Source organism: Bidens hawaiensis, unplaced genomic scaffold (assembly GCF_021521415.1).
Source record: "Bidens hawaiensis isolate Kalapana, Puna unplaced genomic scaffold, B.hawaiensis_p1.1 tig00002414_1, whole genome shotgun sequence".
Taxonomy (NCBI): domain Eukaryota; kingdom Viridiplantae; phylum Streptophyta; class Magnoliopsida; order Asterales; family Asteraceae; genus Bidens; species Bidens hawaiensis.
Window position 1 is genome coordinate 2,027,224 of NW_027491131.1, and position 20,810 is coordinate 2,048,033.

The 20,810-nt window shown below is 38.6% G+C and overlaps 1 protein-coding gene across 1 annotated transcript; it reads right to left on the reverse strand.

Annotated features, from left to right (window-relative positions):
* Positions 1 to 238: 238 nt before the first annotated feature.
* On the reverse strand, positions 239 to 15,582 carry LOC143619092 (cytochrome P450 704B1-like). Its single transcript, XM_077091110.1, has 6 exons — positions 15,304 to 15,582; positions 14,478 to 14,693; positions 13,692 to 13,988; positions 12,385 to 12,770; positions 516 to 717; positions 239 to 418 (listed from the first exon to the last, which is right to left on the reverse strand). The coding sequence occupies exons 1-6, from the start codon at positions 15,577 to 15,579 to the stop codon at positions 239 to 241; spliced, it is 1,557 nt and encodes a 518-aa protein (XP_076947225.1). The 5' UTR covers positions 15,580 to 15,582.
* Between the last annotated feature and the right edge of the window lie 5,228 nt (positions 15,583 to 20,810).

Genomic DNA, 20,810 nt, shown 5'->3' on the forward strand with positions numbered 1-20,810 from the left:
AATGTAAGTCTTAAAACGCTTTACTCAAACACCCTTTAAAATCTATTTTTCGGATTTAGGCACTTAATATCTTTTTGGGTACAAACCATAGCATACATTTTACGTATGTGTTACGTATATAGAATGTGAACTGAAGATCGGATGATCAAAACACCAAATTACTACGTTAGCATATGACCAAAATGTCGTTAAAAACATGCTAAAATGTATATTTTAAGGAACGAGATTACAAGAGTTTTTATGAACGTGTTGAAACTTTAATTTTTAAACCATTTGCCATCGATAAAATCGTCATCATTCTATACTCCACCACGTGCCCTTCTACCAATTCAAACTTGAAAAATCTACACAAAATAGCGAGCGCCATTTTCATTTGCAAGTATGCCGAGTCTTTGCCGAGACATATTCGTGGGCCCGCCTGTCACATAACAAAAAATGACACTCAAATTTGTTTTTGAAAAATAAAATATAACCTGAATTAATCCGTTCATAAATAAATGGTCATTATTACATACTTGGAATGCGATGAACTTGAATGGAGATGCATTTTGGAAAAAGCCATCTTTAAGCCATCTCTCGGGTTTAAATTGATTTGCATCGGCCCCGCAATTGTACCCCATCCGACCCATTGAGTAAGGCACGTATGTTACCATACCGCCTGCTTTTACTTTCGTTCCATCAGGCAAAATATCATCGTTCAAGATTCCTTTGGGATCCCTTTTAAGATAAAATAAATAAAGAAATAAATCTTTCGTAGCTTCATCAAGTTTTTAACAACCCGTTTTAGTTTATTTTCTCAAGTTAAGGGGTTAATCTATTCGGTTTAAAGGTGTTTACAGTCTAACTGTAGCATCTGCCCCGATCCGACCCGACCCAGGTACCCGTTTCTCTGACCCGATCTCTTTCTTTTATGATTTAGTATTTATTTATACTTATATTTTACTTTTAATAATAATGTATTTTCCTTCCCGCCTCTTTCTCTCTCTTTCTTTCCGCCGTCCCGTCCCTCTCCTTCTCTCTTTCCGCCTTCTTTTCCCTCTTGTCGCCGTTCCGCCCTTAAGCCTTGTTTCCCTCTTTTTCTTCTAACTCTTTGCTTGTCCTTTGTTTCTTCCCGCCTAAGGTTGTCTGCGCAGCTCCACGCGCCAGACCCCTTACAAGGAATCCTGCGTGAAGACCACCTGTTTCAGCGATACGCGAGACGAACTCTTCTCGCAGCGCGCTAAGAATTGTAATTCTTCTCGCAGCGCGCTAAGAACGGTAGTTCTTCCCGCGACGCGCTAAGGATTTGTAGTTCTTCTCGCAGCACGCTAAGGATCGTAGTTCATCCCTCGACGCGCGAAGAATTATAGTTCTTCCCGCGGCGCGCTAGGAATCTTAGTTCCTCCCGCGGCGCGCTAAGAAATGTGATTCTTCCCGCGGCGCGCTTGGAAATGTAGTTCTTTCCGCGACGCGTTAAGGTTGGTTCTGTCTGCCTTCGCGCTCGCGCTCTCTTGACCTTCTGTGTCTGCCTTCGCGCCTTAGCCTTCTCACGCTGAACCCTTTGAGTTTTCTTCTGTTTAATCTAGCCGTTGCTTTTGTGTTGTCTTATCTTTTGAGCTGTTGACCTAATCTGCTTTATGTCTGAAAAGTTACTTTCGGCGCAGCATGCGCACCAACCCCATTGGTTGACAGAAAAAGTGACTGACATTATCTTTTGAGATCTGCTTTTGCCATGCTTGACCAGTACCTTTATCTGACCCGCCCATGCTTTTTACTGTTCCCTGACAGCTTTATCTTGCCCCCTGCAGCTGCCATATCTTTTGATATCTTTTGTTATCTTTTGTTTTGTCTTGGAATCTTTTTCCCTTTTTTTCTGGATTTATGTCTCCTAGGGTTTTCCTATAAATAATAACATTATTTTCAGAACACTACACACACAAAACACTTAATCTCTCCTGTTCTCTTGCCCCTTGCTCTCTCTGTCGTCTTCCTCTCTGCCTCCGTCTTCCTCCCTGTTCTGTCCTGCTTTTCCGGTAATATATATATTATATATAATAATTTACTTGTTAATTATGCTAACTTATAATCAAGACTTAAACCAATCATTAAAACAATAATCTTATTTATAGGTTAACTTGTGCTTGTTTAAAGTTGGTTCTTGCTTTATCTTACACCGCATCGTTTATCAAGTGAGTAATCTCGTACCTAATCCCTTTTTGCTTTTAATGTTTTGGGATGTTCATGTGTTCATACAAACTTAGTCTTAAACTTGTTTATGAACTTTAGTCGCGCAGTATCCCATGTGTTGAGGACGTAGACTTGGCTGTTTATTTGTATGTGTGGATCATTAACCGTCTTGTCGGTCTATTCCGCAGTTTTCATGGTACCATTAGATGAACACGGGAGAACTATCGTTTATGATTTTCTCTTTTGTTTACACATGCACAGTTTGTCTTGTTTGTGAGCTCAATTGTGAGCACTGGCAGTCTTATGAATCTTAGAGTTGGTCCCGATCAGATTACACCCTTGTTGAAAACCAGACATACACATGTTGCGCGCAGATTTATTGTTATCTATTATCTATTAAACTTGATTTCTCACCAACACGCAAGTGTTTGACGTTTATTTTAACACATGTTCAGGTTTGCTGTAGCTGTTTTTGGAGCTTGTGGACACATAGGACGTTTTTACTTTTGGACCTAGATTAAAATGTATCAAGACAAGTTATTGCTGTTCGAATATTATGATTTATAATATATTGATTTATGATGATTTATGTTATCTTGTGTTTACCCTGCGCGTGCGCGAATGAATGTATTTATTAAATATTGACACCCAATAGTGTCACGAGTAATGAAACAATATGTGGCGCCCCGATGTATAATCCGCCTTCGGTCGGGGTGTTACAGATTGGTATCAGAGCTCGTTGACTTTAGGATAGGTGGTTAGACGTAACGGCCTAGAATACCTAAGAGTCCCTTCTCGCGCATGAGAGAAATCTCATGTTTGCGCGCTTATTGTTAATTACTCGTTATTTATGAATATGCTCGCGCTTGCGCAGTATATGATTTTATGTTTTATTTCGCGATATTTCGATTTTTGTTGAATTTCGATTTTTATTGATTTTTCCTACATATTCGTTTGTTGGGTTTGAAAATCCGAAAAGTCATGGTGATACATGAATAGTTGATTTTCAATTTCCATTTACGATTATGTTCTGAGGTTGGAGACTTGAAAAGTCATGGTGATACATGAATTGTCAACCTCCAATACTCATTTTCTTGTATGTTTTATATTGAAGATTGAAAAGTCATGGTGATACATGAATCGTCAATCTCCAATACTCGTTTGCTCGTATATTTTAAATTGGGAATTCGGAAAGTCATGGTGATACATGAATTGTCGATTTTTGATTCGAATTTGTTACCTTTATTAAGTCTGCATTTAGGGTCATTTATTTTACTTTAACTTTTGACAGTAACTGACTCCGTGAAACCAAGCTTTATAAGATTAAAACTTTGCGCTAAAACCAAGATATTAACTAAAATTAAAATTTTTATAGAATGCCTCCGCTATCTCGCCGATTTCAGAGAAGAGAAGCCTCGCGCATGCGTAGACAGCAACGTTCCCAGGAAATGGCCGCCGCAATAGCCCAAGCTTTGAGCCAAAACAATACCAACACCTCTAGTTACAACATTAAATCCTTCAACGCGGGTAACCCTCCAAAGTTCACAGGTCTTGAAGGAGCCACCGTGATGCTCCAATGGCTCGAAAAGATTGAAAACACTTTCCTCCATACCCAATGCCCCTCAGACAGACGAACCCTGTATGCTTCCAGTGTCCTGGAATCTAGAGCGCTTACATGGTGGAATGGAGTAGCTCATGCGCGTGGCGCAGAGGCTGCTTCTAGCATGACATGGGAGGAATTCAAGGAAATTCTTACGCGAGAATTCTGCCCTCCCAACGAAATTAAGCGCCTAGAGGAAGAATTCTGGAACTTGAAGCAATACAGCGGTGAAGCGCGCGAGTACGCGACGCGCTTCCATGAACTAAGCCTGCTTGTCCCTCACCTTGTTACCCCTTCACGCCGAGCAATCGAGAAATTCCTTGGGGGTCTCCCCATGGAAATTCAAGATTCTGTATGGGCCAGAAACCCAGTAACCCTCCCTGACGCTATTGAGTTGGCCGCTGTGCTCAGCGACAACCATGTCAGAGCAGGAACCCTGTTCCTGCGGGGAACTGAGAAGACCAAACCCACCAAAACTGCCCCTGAACCAACAGAAACCAAACCAGAACCCTCAAACCGTAACAACCTCAAGCGCAGGCGCAAGGCCTATGCGCTTACCAACCCGCCCATTGTCCAGCAACCCATCTACCAACCACCAGTTTACGCGCCTAACCCACTGTCAACCTACCCAACACCTCCTGTAGTCCACAACTATGCCTTAACCAATCCCGCACTCCCTGCCCCGCCAACTAAGAAACCTTACACAGGAAACCATCCCTTTTGCCCAACCTGTAGATTTCACCACCCAACCCAAACCCCGTGTCGACTTTGTAACCGATGTGGCCGTACTGGTCACACTGCTGAGAACTGTAGAGTCCTTCTCGCCAATCCAATTGCGCCAACACCACCAGTCTACCCGCAGAACCCACAACCAACCTACCAAAACCCACGACCCAGATCGTGCTTTAACTGTGGTGATCCCAGTCATTTCCGGAACGCGTGCCCAAGGCTACAAGTGCAAATCTCACAAGCGAATCCGGTGAACCAGATTTCAAACCAAGTAACGCGTGGACGAGCTTTTAACATAACCGCGCACCAAGCGCAAGCGAATAATGACGTAGTTAATGGTACATTTTTGCTTAACGGATTTTATGCTTCTGTACTTTTTGATACTGGCGCCGATCGAAGTTTTATCTCTCGCGCTTTTGAGCAGAAGCTTGCGCGACCGCGCAGCGATTTAAAAGAAGATTTTTCAGTTGAATTGGCTAATGGTGAAATTATTTTAATTAACTCAGTGATTAAAGATTGCACGCTTAACCTTAACGAAAACGATTTTCTGATCGACCTCATCCCCATGCCTCTTGGAAGCTTTGATGTTATCATTGGTATGGACTGGCTTACGCATAATCGCGCCGAAGTTATTTGCGCCAAGAAGTTGATTCGCATTCCTCGAGAAAATGGTGATCTTCATATCTACGGCGAGAAACCCTCCCGCGGTCTTAAACTTATGTCTTGCGCCGAAGCCCAAAGACTCATGCGGAAAAGGTGTATTGCATTTTTAGCCCATGTGGTTAAACCCGATGAAGGAAAGAAGAAGCTTCGCGATATCCCTGTTGTGCGTGATTTCCCTGAAGTTTTTCCTGATGATCTTCCTGGTATCCCTCCCGCTCGTGAAGTCGAGTTCCGTATTGATCTTGTCCCTGGTGCTTCCCCCGTAGCTAAATCTCCTTATCGTCTTGCACCCGCTGAGATGCAAGAATTGGCCAGCCAACTTCAAGAGTTGACAGCTAAAGGATTCATTCGCCCTAGCTCTTCGCCCTGGGGTGCTCCGGTGTTGTTCGTTAAAAAGAAAGATGGATCGTTTCGCATGTGTATTGATTACCGCGAGTTGAACAAACTCACCATTAAAAACCGGTATCCCTTACCGCGCATTGACGACCTCTTTGATCAACTCCAAGGTGCCTCTTGTTTCTCCAAGATTGATCTCCGCTCTGGCTATCACCAGTTGCGTATCCGCGATGAAGATGTTCCGAAGACTGCTTTTCGAACTCGTTATGGCCATTTTGAATTCTTGGTCATGTCCTTCGGTTTAACCAACGCACCCGCCGTTTTCATGGATCTAATGAATCGGGTGTGTAGGCCTTTCTTGGATAAATTCGTGATTGTGTTTATCGATGATGTTCTGGTGTATTCTAAGACCAAGGCCGAGCACGAGCAACATCTTCGGTTGGTGTTGCAAAAGCTTAAAGCTGAGCAACTCTATGCTAAGCTTTCCAAGTGCGAATTCTGGTCTGATGAAGTACAGTTTCTTGGTCATGTTGTCAACAAGATGGGTATTCATGTTGACCCATCCAAGATTGAAGCAATCAAGAACTGGATTACGCCATCCTCTCCTTCTGAGATCCGTTCCTTTCTGGGCTTAGCTGGTTACTACCGGCGATTCATTTCGAACTTCTCGAAGATCGCTTTGCCTTTAACAGCTATAACGCACAAAGGTAAACCGTATATTTGGGGCTCGAAGCAAGAAGAAGCCTTTCTGATGCTCAAGCGTTTGTTGTGTGAAGCTCCTGTTCTTGCGCTACCTGAGGGTAATGATGATTTTGTCGTGTATTGCGATGCATCCAACCAAGGTCTCGGTTGTGTTCTTATGCAACGAGGCAAGGTTATCGCTTACGCATCAAGGCAACTTAAGGTCCATGAAAAGAATTATACAACTCACGATCTCGAACTTGGTGCGGTTGTTTTTGCCTTGAAGATCTGGAGACACTACCTTTATGGTACTAAGTGTATCCTTTACACCGACCATAAAAGCCTTCAGCATATCTTTGATCAGAAGGAACTTAACATGAGGCAACGCCGATGGAACGAACTCATCAGCGATTACGATTGTGAGATCCGGTATCATCCTGGTAAGGCTAATGTGGTAGCCGATGCGCTCAGCCGAAAACCCTGCCAGCTTAACTGTATTTTGCCGCGCACGCATCTTCACTTTGCGCCGATTCAAAGCAACCTTGAATCGCGTATTCGTGACGCGCAGCGCGCATCCATCAGTAATGGTAACCTTCGCGCCGAGTTAGCGTGTGGCGCGGAAGCGCATTTTGTGCCTAATCTGAGTGGAATTCTCTGCTATCTCAATCGCATCTGGATTCCCTTTGATGTGAATCTTCGCGCTGATATCCTGAGTGAAGCGCACAAATCTCGGTATTCTATTCATCCTGGCGCTGATAAGATGTACAAGGATTTGCGCATAACTTATTGGTGGCCCGGTATGAAAAAGGATATTGCTGTGTTCGTAGCTAAATGTCTGACTTGTTCTAAAGTGAAAGCTGAACACCAACGCCCATCTGGTTTGCTCGAACAACCAGAAATTCCTACGTGGAAATGGGAATGTGTAGCGATGGACTTTATTACCAAGTTACCTTTGACAGCAAGCAAACATGATAGCATTTGGGTAATAGTGGATCGATTGACTAAGTCTGCTCACTTTCTGCCCATTCGTGAAAACTACCGTGTTGAGCATCTCGCGCAGCTTTATGTCAAGGAAATTGTCTGCCGCCATGGTACTCCTTTGAGCATCATATCCGATCGCGATGGCCGTTTTATATCTCGCTTTTGGAAATCTCTCCAATCTGCGCTAGGAACTCGCTTGGACATGAGTACGGCATATCATCCCCAGACTGACGGTCAGTCTGAGCGAACTATTCAGACTCTTGAGGATATGCTCCGATCTTGTGTTCTTGATTTTGGAGGTAATTGGGATTCACACCTGCCTTTGATTGAGTTCTCTTATAATAACAGCTATCATTCCAGTATCGGTATGGCCCCATTTGAAGCACTTTACGGTCGTAAGTGCCGCTCCCCGATTTGTTGGAGCGAAGTGGGTGAAACTCAAATCACAGGACCCGAACTTGTTCAAGAGACAACCGATAAAATCGCCAAGATCCGTGATCATCTGCTGACTGCCAGAAGCCGACAGAAGAGTTACGCAGATCGTAGGCGAAAGCCTCTCGAATTTCAAGTTGGTGATCTTGTTCTCCTCAAAGTGTCGCCTTGGAAAGGTGTTGTCCGCTTTGGGAAGAAGGGTAAGCTTGCTCCTCGTTATGTCGGTCCATTCAAGATTCTCGCGCGTGTAGGAAAAGTTGCCTACAGACTTGGCATGCCGCCCGCGCTCAGTAATGTGCATCCAATGTTCCATGTATCCAATCTCAAGAAGTGTTTAGCTGACGAGAACCTTCACATTCCACTTGATGAAGTTCAAGTTGATGAATCTATGCATTTCGTTGAGAAGCCTGTTGAGATTATGGATCGCGAGGTTAAGCAAACCAAGCGCAGTCGTATCCCTATCGTGAAAGTTCGTTGGGAGTCCAAGCGCGGAGCCGAGTTTACATGGGAAAGGGAAGATCAAATGAAGATCAAGTACCCGCACCTGTTCTCTGCGCAACCTACTTCGAGATAAATTTCGGGACGAAATTTCTTAAAGTAGGGGAGACTGTAGCATCTGCCCCGATCCGACCCGACCCAGGTACCCGTTTCTCTGACCCGATCTCTTTCTTTTATGATTTAGTATTTATTTATACTTATATTTTACTTTTAATAATAATGTATTTTCCTTCCCGCCTCTTTCTCTCTCTTTCTTTCCGCCGTCCCGTCCCTCTCCTTCTCTCTTTCCGCCTTCTTTTCCCTCTTGTCGCCGTTCCGCCCTTAAGCCTTGTTTCCCTCTTTTTCTTCTAACTCTTTGCTTGTCCTTTGTTTCTTCCCGCCTAAGGTTGTCTGCGCAGCTCCACGCGCCAGACCCCTTACAAGGAATCCTGCGTGAAGACCACCTGTTTCAGCGATACGCGAGACGAACTCTTCTCGCAGCGCGCTAAGAATTGTAATTCTTCTCGCAGCGCGCTAAGAACGGTAGTTCTTCCCGCGACGCGCTAAGGATTTGTAGTTCTTCTCGCAGCACGCTAAGGATCGTAGTTCATCCCTCGACGCGCGAAGAATTATAGTTCTTCCCGCGGCGCGCTAGGAATCTTAGTTCCTCCCGCGGCGCGCTAAGAAATGTGATTCTTCCCGCGGCGCGCTTGGAAATGTAGTTCTTTCCGCGATGCGTTAAGGTTGGTTCTGTCTGCCTTCGCGCTCGCGCTCTCTTGACCTTCTGTGTCTGCCTTCGCGCCTTAGCCTTCTCGCGCTGAACCCTTTGAGTTTTCTTCTGTTTAATCTAGCCGTTGCTTTTGTGTTGTCTTATCTTTTGAGCTGTTGACCTAATCTGCTTTATGTCTGAAAAGTTACTTTCGGCGCAGCATGCGCACCAACCCCATTGGTTGACAGAAAAAGTGACTGACATTATCTTTTGAGATCTGCTTTTGCCATGCTTGACCAATACCTTTATCTGACCCGCCCATGCTTTTTACTGTTCCCTGACAGCTTTATCTTGCCCCCCTGCAGCTGCCATATCTTTTGATATCTTTTGTTATCTTTTGTTTTGTCTTGTTCTGTTTGTCTTGGAATCTTTTTCCCTTTTTTTCTGGATTTATGTCTCCTAGGGTTTTCCTATAAATAATAACATTATTTTCATAACACTACACACACAAAACACTTAATCTCTCCTGTTCTCTTGCCCCTTGCTCTCTCTGTCGTCTTCCTCTCTGCCTCCGTCTTCCTCCCTGTTCTGTCCTGCTTTTCCGGTAATATATATATTATATATAATAATTTACTTGTTAATTATGCTAACTTATAATCAAGACTTAAACCAATCATTAAAACAATAATCTTATTTATAGGTTAACTTGTGCTTGTTTAAAGTTGGTTCTTGCTTTATCTTACACCGCATCGTTTATCAAGTGAGTAATCTCGTACCTAATCCCTTTTTGCTTTTAATGTTTTGGGATGTTCATGTGTTCATACAAACTTAGTCTTAAACTTGTTTATGAACTTTAGTCGCGCAGTATCCCATGTGTTGAGGACGTAGACTTGGCTGTTTATTTGTATGTGTGGATCATTAACCGTCTTGTCGGTCTATTCCGCAGTTTTCATGGTACCATTAGATGAACACGGGAGAACTATCGTTTATGATTTTCTCTTTTGTTTACACATGCACAGTTTGTCTTGTTTGTGAGCTCAATTGTGAGCACTGGCAGTCTTATGAATCTTAGAGTTGGTCCCGATCAGATTACACCCTTGTTGAAAACCAGACATACACATGTTGCGCGCAGATTTATTGTTATCTATTATCTATTAAACTTGATTTCTCACTAACACGCAAGTGTTTGACGTTTATTTTAACACATGTTCAGGTTTGCTGTAGCTGTTTTTGGAGCTTGTGGACACATAGGACGTTTTTACTTTTGGACCTAGATTAAAATGTATCAAGACAAGTTATTGCTGTTCGAATATTATGATTTATAATATATTGATTTATGATGATTTATGTTATCTTGTGTTTACCCTGCGCGTGCGCGAATGAATGTATTTATTAAATATTGACACCCAATAGTGTCACGAGTAATGAAACAATATGTGGCGCCCCGATGTATAATCCGCCTTCGGTCGGGGTGTTACACTAACCAAATCAACCAGGTTGAGTGCGTCAGCCAGAACAACGGGTTTGGTGGTTTAACAGTTTGAATTGAATTTATTTATATATTTATTTTTGAAACCACTAGTTTGTATTAAAAAAGTTAATAATAAAGATAGTTTTTTTTAATTATAATACATATAAATACCCACATATACAAAAAATGAGAAAAAAATATATATAAACAATAAAGGTTAAAAGACCAATTCTATTTACACAACCAGTTCTAAGTTTCAAACCAGACCAAACAATATGAGTCTTAAGCCGTCCACACTGGTCCACTCGCTTTCATTTCTACAGTTTGGTAACACACCTAGAATTAGCTATTTTTGATATTAAAGGTTTAAATTTATGACTTGACATGAAGCTAACATAAAGTTCTAGTCCACAAGGATTCAGGTCAGTTACAGGTCAGATATGCAAATTAACACGCTTAACTAAATGGGTTGGGTAAAAGTTGATGTTCATATGTTGATTCATTTAATTGCTTTATTATTTCAACTTTTTTGATGTCTGTTTGTAGATCATAACTTAAAGTGGTTGGTATTTAATGCCAAAATTTAAATAGAAATCAACGTCAACTATTTTATATACATTTATAATTTTTGGGAAATGCTTGGATCAACGGAAGGAGTAAACGAAAGAAAAGATAATACAAAAAGAGCAATGATATTCTAAACATTACCGGGAGATGTTCTAAGGCAAGTGGCGCAATTCGAAAGTGTAAAGATGCGATAAAAACTCTATTCCTTGGAGCGGATATGGTTCAGAGAGCGCGCCTACAAACTTTAAGGAGAGAATTGGAATCCCTAAAGATGAATGAGAACGAAACTGTAAGTAACTTTGCAAGCAAGTTGGGAAGTATACGGTCCAAATTTAAAAGTCTTGGCACAACTCTTAAAGACAAGAAAATTGTAAGGAAGTTGCTTATCTCGGTACCAAAGAAGTATCTACCAGTTGTGGCAAATATCAAGCAGTACTCGGAAATTGATAAGATGCCATTTGAAGAAGCAGTAGGAAGAATAACAGCTTTTGAAGAACGTCTTAAATTTTTAGAAGAAACGGAGTACAATGATCAAGGAAGACTGTTGATAGCAAGTATAAGTAATTCAGAAAGCTGACATTATGGAAGAGAACGTGATGATCAAAACCGTTGAAGAGGAAGAGGATCATTTAGAGGAGGAAGGGGATGTGGAAGAATTACAAATCAAGAAACCGAAGACAAGAGCAAGTTTAGATGTTTCGATTGTGGTGAATACAGACACTTTGCAAGAAATTTCTCTAAATGGAAGGATAAGGAAGAAGACAAGCAAGAAGAGGCCCATCTCGCCTATGAAGATGAACCATCGCTATTGTGAAAGGAAGTCAAGAAAGACTAAAGACCTTCTTAAACCAAGTTTAGTTTAAGGGGAAGTAGTGATGGCTAAACTAAACTTAGGGGTCTTATTGTCATTAGTAGAAAGTATGTTTAGAACTTTTTTATATATTTGTTAAAGTAGAAGGGCCTGCGTACTTATGAAAGTTAATAACTGTTTTACAGTTATCCATATAAACCCATCAAACATATTGTAAAATTCAGATCGATCAATACATCAGAAATTTTATATTATCTTTGTTCTTCAGCTCTTGTTCATATCATATTTGTGATTGTTCTTGATTTACCGACAGTCTTATCGTGCAAAAACGTAGGAGAAATTGCAACCCTTGATTTTAAAACAACACGGTGGCAAAATTGGAATTTCATTCAACTCCATCTTCAACCTAATTAACTGTCAGCGTGAATAAGTTGAATTTATAACGTATTAAATCATACATCGACTCCATCTTCTCCAAGAAATCACAATTACTATTTTTATTATTTACTTTTTTTATATATAAGTTATCAAATTTATATTAGTTTAGGCCCAAATATTTACTCATCTTCTGCCCTAATCATTTTAACGATTTCCGGAGACAGCCCTGATCTCCATCAATGAATATTTGTGTTGTGTTCAGGTTCATGTGTGTCTAGCACAATTTCGAGTTCGACCATTCAACCCACAAACGTGACGCGTTTAGCCCCTCCTGAAATATGTCACAATCTATAATAAAACAAAGACAAGAACAATGACTTACTTGAGGCACCGCAGGATACAACCGAAGTGTTTCTGTGATGACAGCATGCAAATAATACAACTTTGCCAATGTATCATAACTCATAAGCTCAGCAAACTGCTTTGTTCTTTGATCAAACGATTCAGGATCTTGTGTTTCACATGGTCTCAAACATACATTCGCTTCTTCTGCACGATCTTGTTCAAACGATTTAAGTTCCTCGTACAATTTCTCGGCCACATGATCATGAGTCATGATCATGTAAATGGCCCAAGAGAGAGTCGTTGCTGTCGTGTCTCTTCCAGCGATCACAAAGTTTAATACGACGTCTCTTAGACTCTTGTCGTTGATGTTGTTTTTGGGATCTTTTCCTAACTCGATGAATCTTGATAATATATCATGCTTCATCTAATACATACATGGAATAAGATCAAATTTAGTTATAGCGCGACATTGCAAACGTAGCGCATGAATATCAATATGAATACAAGTTAACACGACAAAATGAACAGCCGAACATGGCCGTCTCTGAGAATCTAAATACCTCGTCTGAGCCAAAATAAAAAGGCCCGTATGACCTACGAGTAACGAAATATATAAGTTAATTTTTTAAACGACGATTAACTTTATTTTTTATTTAGTTTGAGCCCAACGGTTTAAATGGATTATTGATAAAAAAGGTTTTGGGTCCAATATAATATATTTAAGATGATTAAGATCCATACCTATTTTATAAATTTTTTTTAAAATATATATATAAAAAAAATTTGCCCTCCCCCAAATTTACGTGCCTCGACCGACCGCTAGGCCTCGCCCTACCTAAGGGCGGCCTTGACAATGAACACAAGTTAAAACGAATTTATATGATATAAAACTATATTATAAATACTATAAAATCTTCTAAATTGAATTAAAGATGTTGTAAACTTGTAACTTTTTATACGAAATTGATACAAGAGTTAGCATACTTTATTTGAGCGATAAAGGCAAATATGCTAGAAAATGACATAAGTCACATAACTTGCGTTACAGCCAAGTTCTGGGGTCCATAAGTAATGGATGAAACGTCTCAATGGGTGGCAAAACAACATAGACGGTTTGTCTCAACTGTCAGACCCAAATTTCATTTTGAGCCTCGAACACAAGATTCATTTATTTCGTTTTATTTCGTTTTCAAGGATATGATTGTGAATAACTAATTTTGTTATTTATGCGCTATTCGTCACTTTTAACCATTTTCGTTAGCTACATTTCACATTAATCGTATTTGACCTATTACAAGTTAATTATAAACCAAGTTTCATTTAACAAAACCTTTAGTAAATGTACCTTGCCATTACTAGGAGCATCTTGAGTCTCTTCAATCTCTTTCTTTCTTCTATGGATGACCGAATACGTAAAATCGTCAATGATCTTGATGCTTTGGTCAAGAACGGCTTCAGAACCGACCCCTAGAAACTTTTTAATTTTCCATAAAGGATCGATGAACCGAAGAGTGACTATAGTGTTTGCAGCATCAAATGCTTTTCCGAAGCGATTGTCGGGTAAGTTAGGACTTAATGTCCCTATCTCTACTCCAAACCCTACCTTACATATGGAGTCCAATGTCATTCTCATCAATAATTCCTATAGTATAAAAAGAAAACAACGTTAGCACATAATAGAATAAATCAAGAAAACACACTAACTTAATGTGTTTCAATCAATTTGAAATTGGAATAACAACAAAAATAAAATGTGAGAACATATAGATGAAAACTAGTAAGGCTGTAAACGAACCGAGCGAGCATGAACAAGGCATTGTTCATGTTTGTTTGTTAAGGAATGTGTTCACGAACACATGCCGGACGAGATTTTATGTCCGTGTTCGTTCAATAAGGAAACAAATGTGTTCACGAACGGTTTACGAACACAAATAAAATCGACGGAGCCTAGAGATTAAGACCGATGTTTTTATTAATGTGAATAATGAAAGTCTGTAAACGAATCAAACGAACACGAACAAGGGCATGTTCGTGTTTGTTCATTTAACTTTAAATGAACACGGACACTTATTTTTTGTTATCTTTGCTTCTACTCTAAGCGACATAGACACACATATGACTTGTTAATTACCTGAATGTCTAGTTGTTTATGGTCAAAAGCTGCTTGACTCAGAATAGAAGATAGTTTGAGGCTATACTCTCTGAAAACCACAGTGCTAAAGTCCCTTAAGTTCTTAGAAGCAAACTCAAAACTTGATGTTTTCCTTTGTTTCCTCCAATTCTCACCGTCCGAATTGAATATGCCATCTCCAAGCAACACCTCCATATACGAATGATACACGTCACCCTTCAAAAACCCAAAAAAAAAAAAAAACTTTACGTGTATATCGTAAGGGAACATCTTAATAGAAATGAAGATCTTATGCGTGCATAACGAAAGAAAGTCTTGAAAGAAACAAAGAACACAAACAAGGGCATGTTCGTGTTTGTTCATTTAACTTTAAACGAACATGAACATGAAAAATAATCGGACAAACATTTGTGTTCGTGTTCGTTCGTTTAAAAAAGGAGCATGTTCGTGTTCGTTTATGTTCTTTCGTTTAAAATTTAAATGACTTCACGAGCATAAAATGAACATAATATGAACAAACGTAAATGGACACAAATAAACCTAAATGAACACAAATGAACAAATAACATTTAATCATATATTGGGTGTTAGGGTGATATAATTTGTAGTGTGTGTGTGTATATATATATATAATTATTTTTTATTCATATGTAAACAAACATTCACGAACAAAATATGTGTTTCATGTTCACTCGTTAATTAAATGAGCACACTTTTTTGTCCATGTTCATTCGTTTATTAAATAAACGAACATAAACAAACCCCCTGCCGAACGGTTCATTGAATGCTTAGTTCAATTATAGGCCTATGCATAGAAGTTACATACCTTTGGGTAGTTTGCAAAGTTGGTTTTAAGAACATGTTCTACATTAGCCGGATCGGCTATGTAAGTGTAGGCGGTGAAGGGCATTGGAACCACAACGGTTCTTGACTCGGTTAGGTAATTGACTAGCCAATCATGCATCCGGTTATAGTTCACTAGTTGCTCGATAGCAGCTCCAACAAGTGGCCAAGTTTTCGGGCCTTTGTTGGTTCGTTGGTTCCATCGGTGAAGGAAGATCCATGCAAAGATTGAACATGCCAAAGTGATCAAGATTCCCATTTCCATCTTCAATTTCTAATGTCATGTAGCAAAGGTTAAGTTCTTATAAGAGAAATAGGTGAAAATGAATTACAAAACTATATAAGTTGTTGTAATATGGGTTACTAATGAATTAACTAGACTTTTGCCAACAATCTTTGTATGAGAATTAGGTATTTTAATTTAAAATGGTTTCACAATCTTGGTGTTTTTAACCTACACATTTCCAAACTTTTTAAGTAGTTGAATTTATGTATCTTTTTTCATATTTTATAATTATATAATTTTGTATACTTTGAGAGAAAGTTGAAAAAATTAGTTACATTAAAATGTCATAACGAAAAGAGAAATAAATAGTTACGGACCAAAATAGGTTGGTCAAATAAATATCATCAATTCATCGTTCCGTTAACATGCGAACAAAATACCCGCTAATTAGACGGAATATTTAAACATAAATATTTAAAACAATTGGTTTGGTTGAGTATTTTTGAACCGTCTTCATGTGGGCCGACCCGTTATGATGTCGACCTATTGAACCGGATTTAAGGGGGGAAAACAGGAAACCTTCCAAGTGAACTATGCCCTTTAAAATATTAGTTAGCACAAGGTACCTACTCATTTTTAAAAAAGCAATAACAATTTTATTAATATTAGATCCACCCTTCATTTGATAAACAAATCTAAAAAGAATGTTCCGACCTTAATCCATTTTAATCAGGTACTAGTACTGTTAGTATTGGATCAATACATGAAATAGGATTGAAATCAAGTAAATTGTAACATTTCTTTTTTAACATAAATCAAAGTGAATAATTGTTTATTGAATGGAAACTTGTGTTTCTATAGACTAGGGCTGGTCACGAGCCGAGCCGAATCGAGCGAAGGCTTGCTCGTTGCTTGACTCGTTTACAACCGAACCGAACGGCTGAAATTCGAAGCGAGCCAAAATCAAAACGAGCCAAAATTGAATCGAGCATTTTTCGATCGAATATCGAGCGATTTTCGAGCATTATTTATTTCTTTATCACTTTAAAATTTTCAATAAGAAATAAGTTTGATGGCTGTAAATAATATATTTTGTAAACAAATTAGTAGTTTTTAGAAAAACGTACAATAAGTTGTAAATATTTAGGAGAAAGAAGTTTAAAGTGAGATACAATAAATATGTAAACAAACTTTTAGTATTCTAAAAACTTGAATCGAACTAATGAAATTATAAAATTAACGGAGTAGGAAAAAGTTAAAAATGGTTTAAAAAATTATATATTTATATTTTATGTGTATTGTCTATATAAATATTTGTTCATATATAATTATATATAAAATAAATTAAAAATATTCGAGTCGAACCGAACCGAGCATACCTTTGCTCGTTGCTTGGCTCGTTTACAAACCGAGCAGAGCGGTTCGTTTACAATCGAGCAAAGAAACGAGCAAGTACTTTTCGAGCAGGATCCGAGCGAACGGTTTGGAAGGCCATAGTACTAATACGCGTGCTTTTTCTAGGCATAGACTAATGGGCTTTGACCCACTTTAACCAGCACACTAAAGTTGGCCCAATGTAGCATAAATTAATCATTTTTTTTCATATGTTACCACAGTTTACGTCATTTTCTTTAACCAACGTTGTATTTTCCTGTTAAATGGAGTTGTGCGCACCATAAGGCCATTTTGTCATCTACATAAGGCCACACATAATGCCATTTTGTCATCTACAACGCATATAATTGGGTTTAATAGACACTAAGGTCTACTAGAGGAAAGAATGCAAACCATTACAACATATTAACATAAAGGATCATTTACGTTATTCCTTACAAGGAAAAGTGAAATATTTTGTATAATTAAAGACGAAAACTGTAATTTACTCTATAATTTATGTTGTGGTTCTATATGATTGACTCGACCGTCAGTGTCCATAGGACTCCGGCCTTGTAGACCTTCTAACAAGTTTTTGTTGTTTGCATCCTTTGTCCCGACTAGACAAAATGAAGGGTGTGAGTGTTTGACATCACAATCAAGACTCTTGTCTTTGCGTTGCAGGATTCCATTTTGTAAACCCCAGGCGACGTTGATACTTGAGATTTATGGCCGCTGTTATATTGCGGATTTGAAAGAGATAGATGAGAACTCTATGGTATACGGAGGTTGAATGAATACGTGAGAATAAAATTATTATTTATTCATAATTTCTTCTTGCTTTTATCTTCTGGCACACCCCGACTTAGGGTCTATGCGTGTGACTCATAAGTTGGTATCTGTTTGTAAATATATCAGAGTTTAAGGTTGTAAGGCGGAAGACTTTGTTTAAAATATTATTATATTCAAAAGACGGGATTTTAAAACACCCGTTGATTTGTACAAAAGTGTTTGGATAATAAAACCATGATTTACATTATTTTAATAATAAATCATCCATTGAGCCATCAGATCGTTTAACGGCTATCCATCTTCTCCAAATACCTACTCTCAATTACCTGTAAAACAGTTATAAAAAAACGTCAGCAACACATGCTGGTGAATACGCTGACACAAAATATTTTAATACTTAGTTATCCCCTCGGGTATCTTATGACCCGACCCATCCTGGCTTAGGAAACAACCAAGTTAAATTTACTATTATAAACATTCAGTTCTACTTGAAACCTCTCAACGATACCGCAACATCGAGCACTTAGCAACTACCAATATACACGAGATAATCCCCTCTCGGACATTACTTAGGTCCGGCCCAACGTGGCGGAGGCATTAGCAAGTGTGGTGCGGTGTGCCCACCGTCTACCCACATATGTAAGGATCCAAACAAACGTATACAATAGCCTGAGGGCAAGCGATTACTTTTGTTTATAAAGTTTTAGGGATAATCCCATGCAAACATTCACAGATTTGTTTAATAAAAAGTTGGACGTATTCACCTTTCTTCTTGTTTGGTTTTTCTCACTTGAGTTGTATAATCTCGTTACCTCGGACCTATAGTACGAGAATAACGTTTTATAAATACCAGATCAACGATCCAGCTTCAGACCTTTAGTCCAATTGCATAACCTTTACCTTGACACTTATCTTTTTATAAAATATAAGGACCTCTAGTCCTTATTTTTGTTAATCATTTATAAACTACGTTTCTTCTTCATGAAGAAACGTACATTTCATATTTCTTTTATCATAAGAAATATTTATAAAATCTTTATAATAGAGACATAATATTTATAATCTTGACTTATAAAAATCTATTTTCTCACTTTATTATATAATCAAGGTATGGGCTATATCCCCGACTAGGGTCTAAGCCATTTATAATATAATAATCGGACAGAACCCCTACCTTCTATGGCTTCTGACATGCCTATGCTCTACTTGGATCGCACTTCTACTTGGAGGAAAGTCGAGAGAATAACGATGTAGAATTCTAGCACGCACCTTGAGGCCAAAAACATCGGAATATCGACATATCGGGGTTATGGCATGCTTATCGAAGTCATGTGTGTGTTTTGGAGTGTGTGAGGGATGAATGTGAAATCCCCATGGCTGATCTATTTATAGAAAAAAATTTGCAACTTCGCGTATCGCGAAGATGCACTAGCTTTGATGAGTCGCCGCGTAGGCTTGCCACGTGTCACTACGGCCTGCCACGTGTCTAAGAATGAAACTTTGTCTAAGAATGAATCTTCAAGTGACATGCGTCCCTAGTTATTTCACTTTTACATTTTAATATAATAGGTTGATTTTATATTAGATTTACTACAAATCATTTTAGTTATTTGTATTACTGTTACTAATATATATAAATATGTACTTTGGTGCCACAAGTGCCTAATTGGGTCACTTGGCGGCACATTAGTTCGTGAATTTTGTTTTTTTAGTTAGTTCGTTATCAAATTGAACGCAATGGAAACCGACTAAACACTAATTTTTTTCGTTTGAGTTCCAATACCATAACGAAGCTGACAGAAATCAACAGAATTCACGTGGACTCGCTGCCTCAACGCTCGGGTTTTACCTATGCGCAAGTTTACCGATCGACCCCCTGACTCTCACCCCCAATTAGTTATTGGTCCACCTTAATATATATATATATATATATATATAAGGGATGTTCAGGAGAGAAATGAGATTATTGTGAGAAATATGAGAAATGAATATGTGTCACTAGTTTATTTTATGTTTTAAATGTTTAAAGATAAATGAGGAATGTATTAATGCATGCTCTCTCTTCAATTAATATAACTAATAAATATAATAGTTATTTATTCAATTAATATAACTAATCAAATTATTATAATTAGAAAATAATAAGAATTCATTTATTTTTATAACTTATTTTCTCTCTCTTGAATTTTTATCCTACACAAGTATAATTTATTCATACATTAAAATTTCTTTCTATCTACAACCAATTTCTTCCAACTCAATATATTAATATCCATCAACACGTAGTTACTTGTGATAAATAGTACAATAAACTATCTTACACGTGTTTGCATTAAATATCAACAAAAAAGTACACAACCTACACAAAAACATATAGCCTACACTTGTTCTAATAATAAGAAAACATATAACCTACATACGAGATGGCAGAGGCTAGTGACGGCTGAAGGAGGTGTATTAGGGTTAGATTAAAGTTTACTGCAGGGAATTATGATGGGTTTATATAGGAAAACATAAATCAAACTAATTATGGCTTTTTGGCCCGTTTAAGCAAGTAAATATGGTTTAAGGGAAAGAATCAACAAAATATACTAAAAGATATGATCTTGATTAGGGGAAAACGAATTAGAACTTGTATTTTAGTTATATGATGTTTACTTAGACCTTAATTCACTCAAACATACCTAATATAATCGATTTTATACCTTAAACGAACTAGGAAACGAACTAAAGTTTAAACGATATGTGCAGGGGAGCCACAGCACCGCGCGGCGGGGACATGGAGGCTGCCCACGCGGCGCTCCGGTGGTGAGGAGGGTGATGTTTCACTTTTTGTCATGTTTGGTCCTTGTACTTTGGTTTTTGGTCATTATACGAACTTGTTATGATATCAGTAAAAAATAAAGGATATATAAAACTTGAAGGGTCTAAAGTGAACTTTAAAAACTTAAATATTTGTTTCTTGATTAATTATAATGATCTAAAATATTCTCGGGTCGGGTTAAATGTAAACGAATACGGTTATAGAAAATCCGAAATGTTACAGTCTCCCCTACTTTAGGGAGTTTTGTCCCGAAATTAAGGAAAACCAAAACATC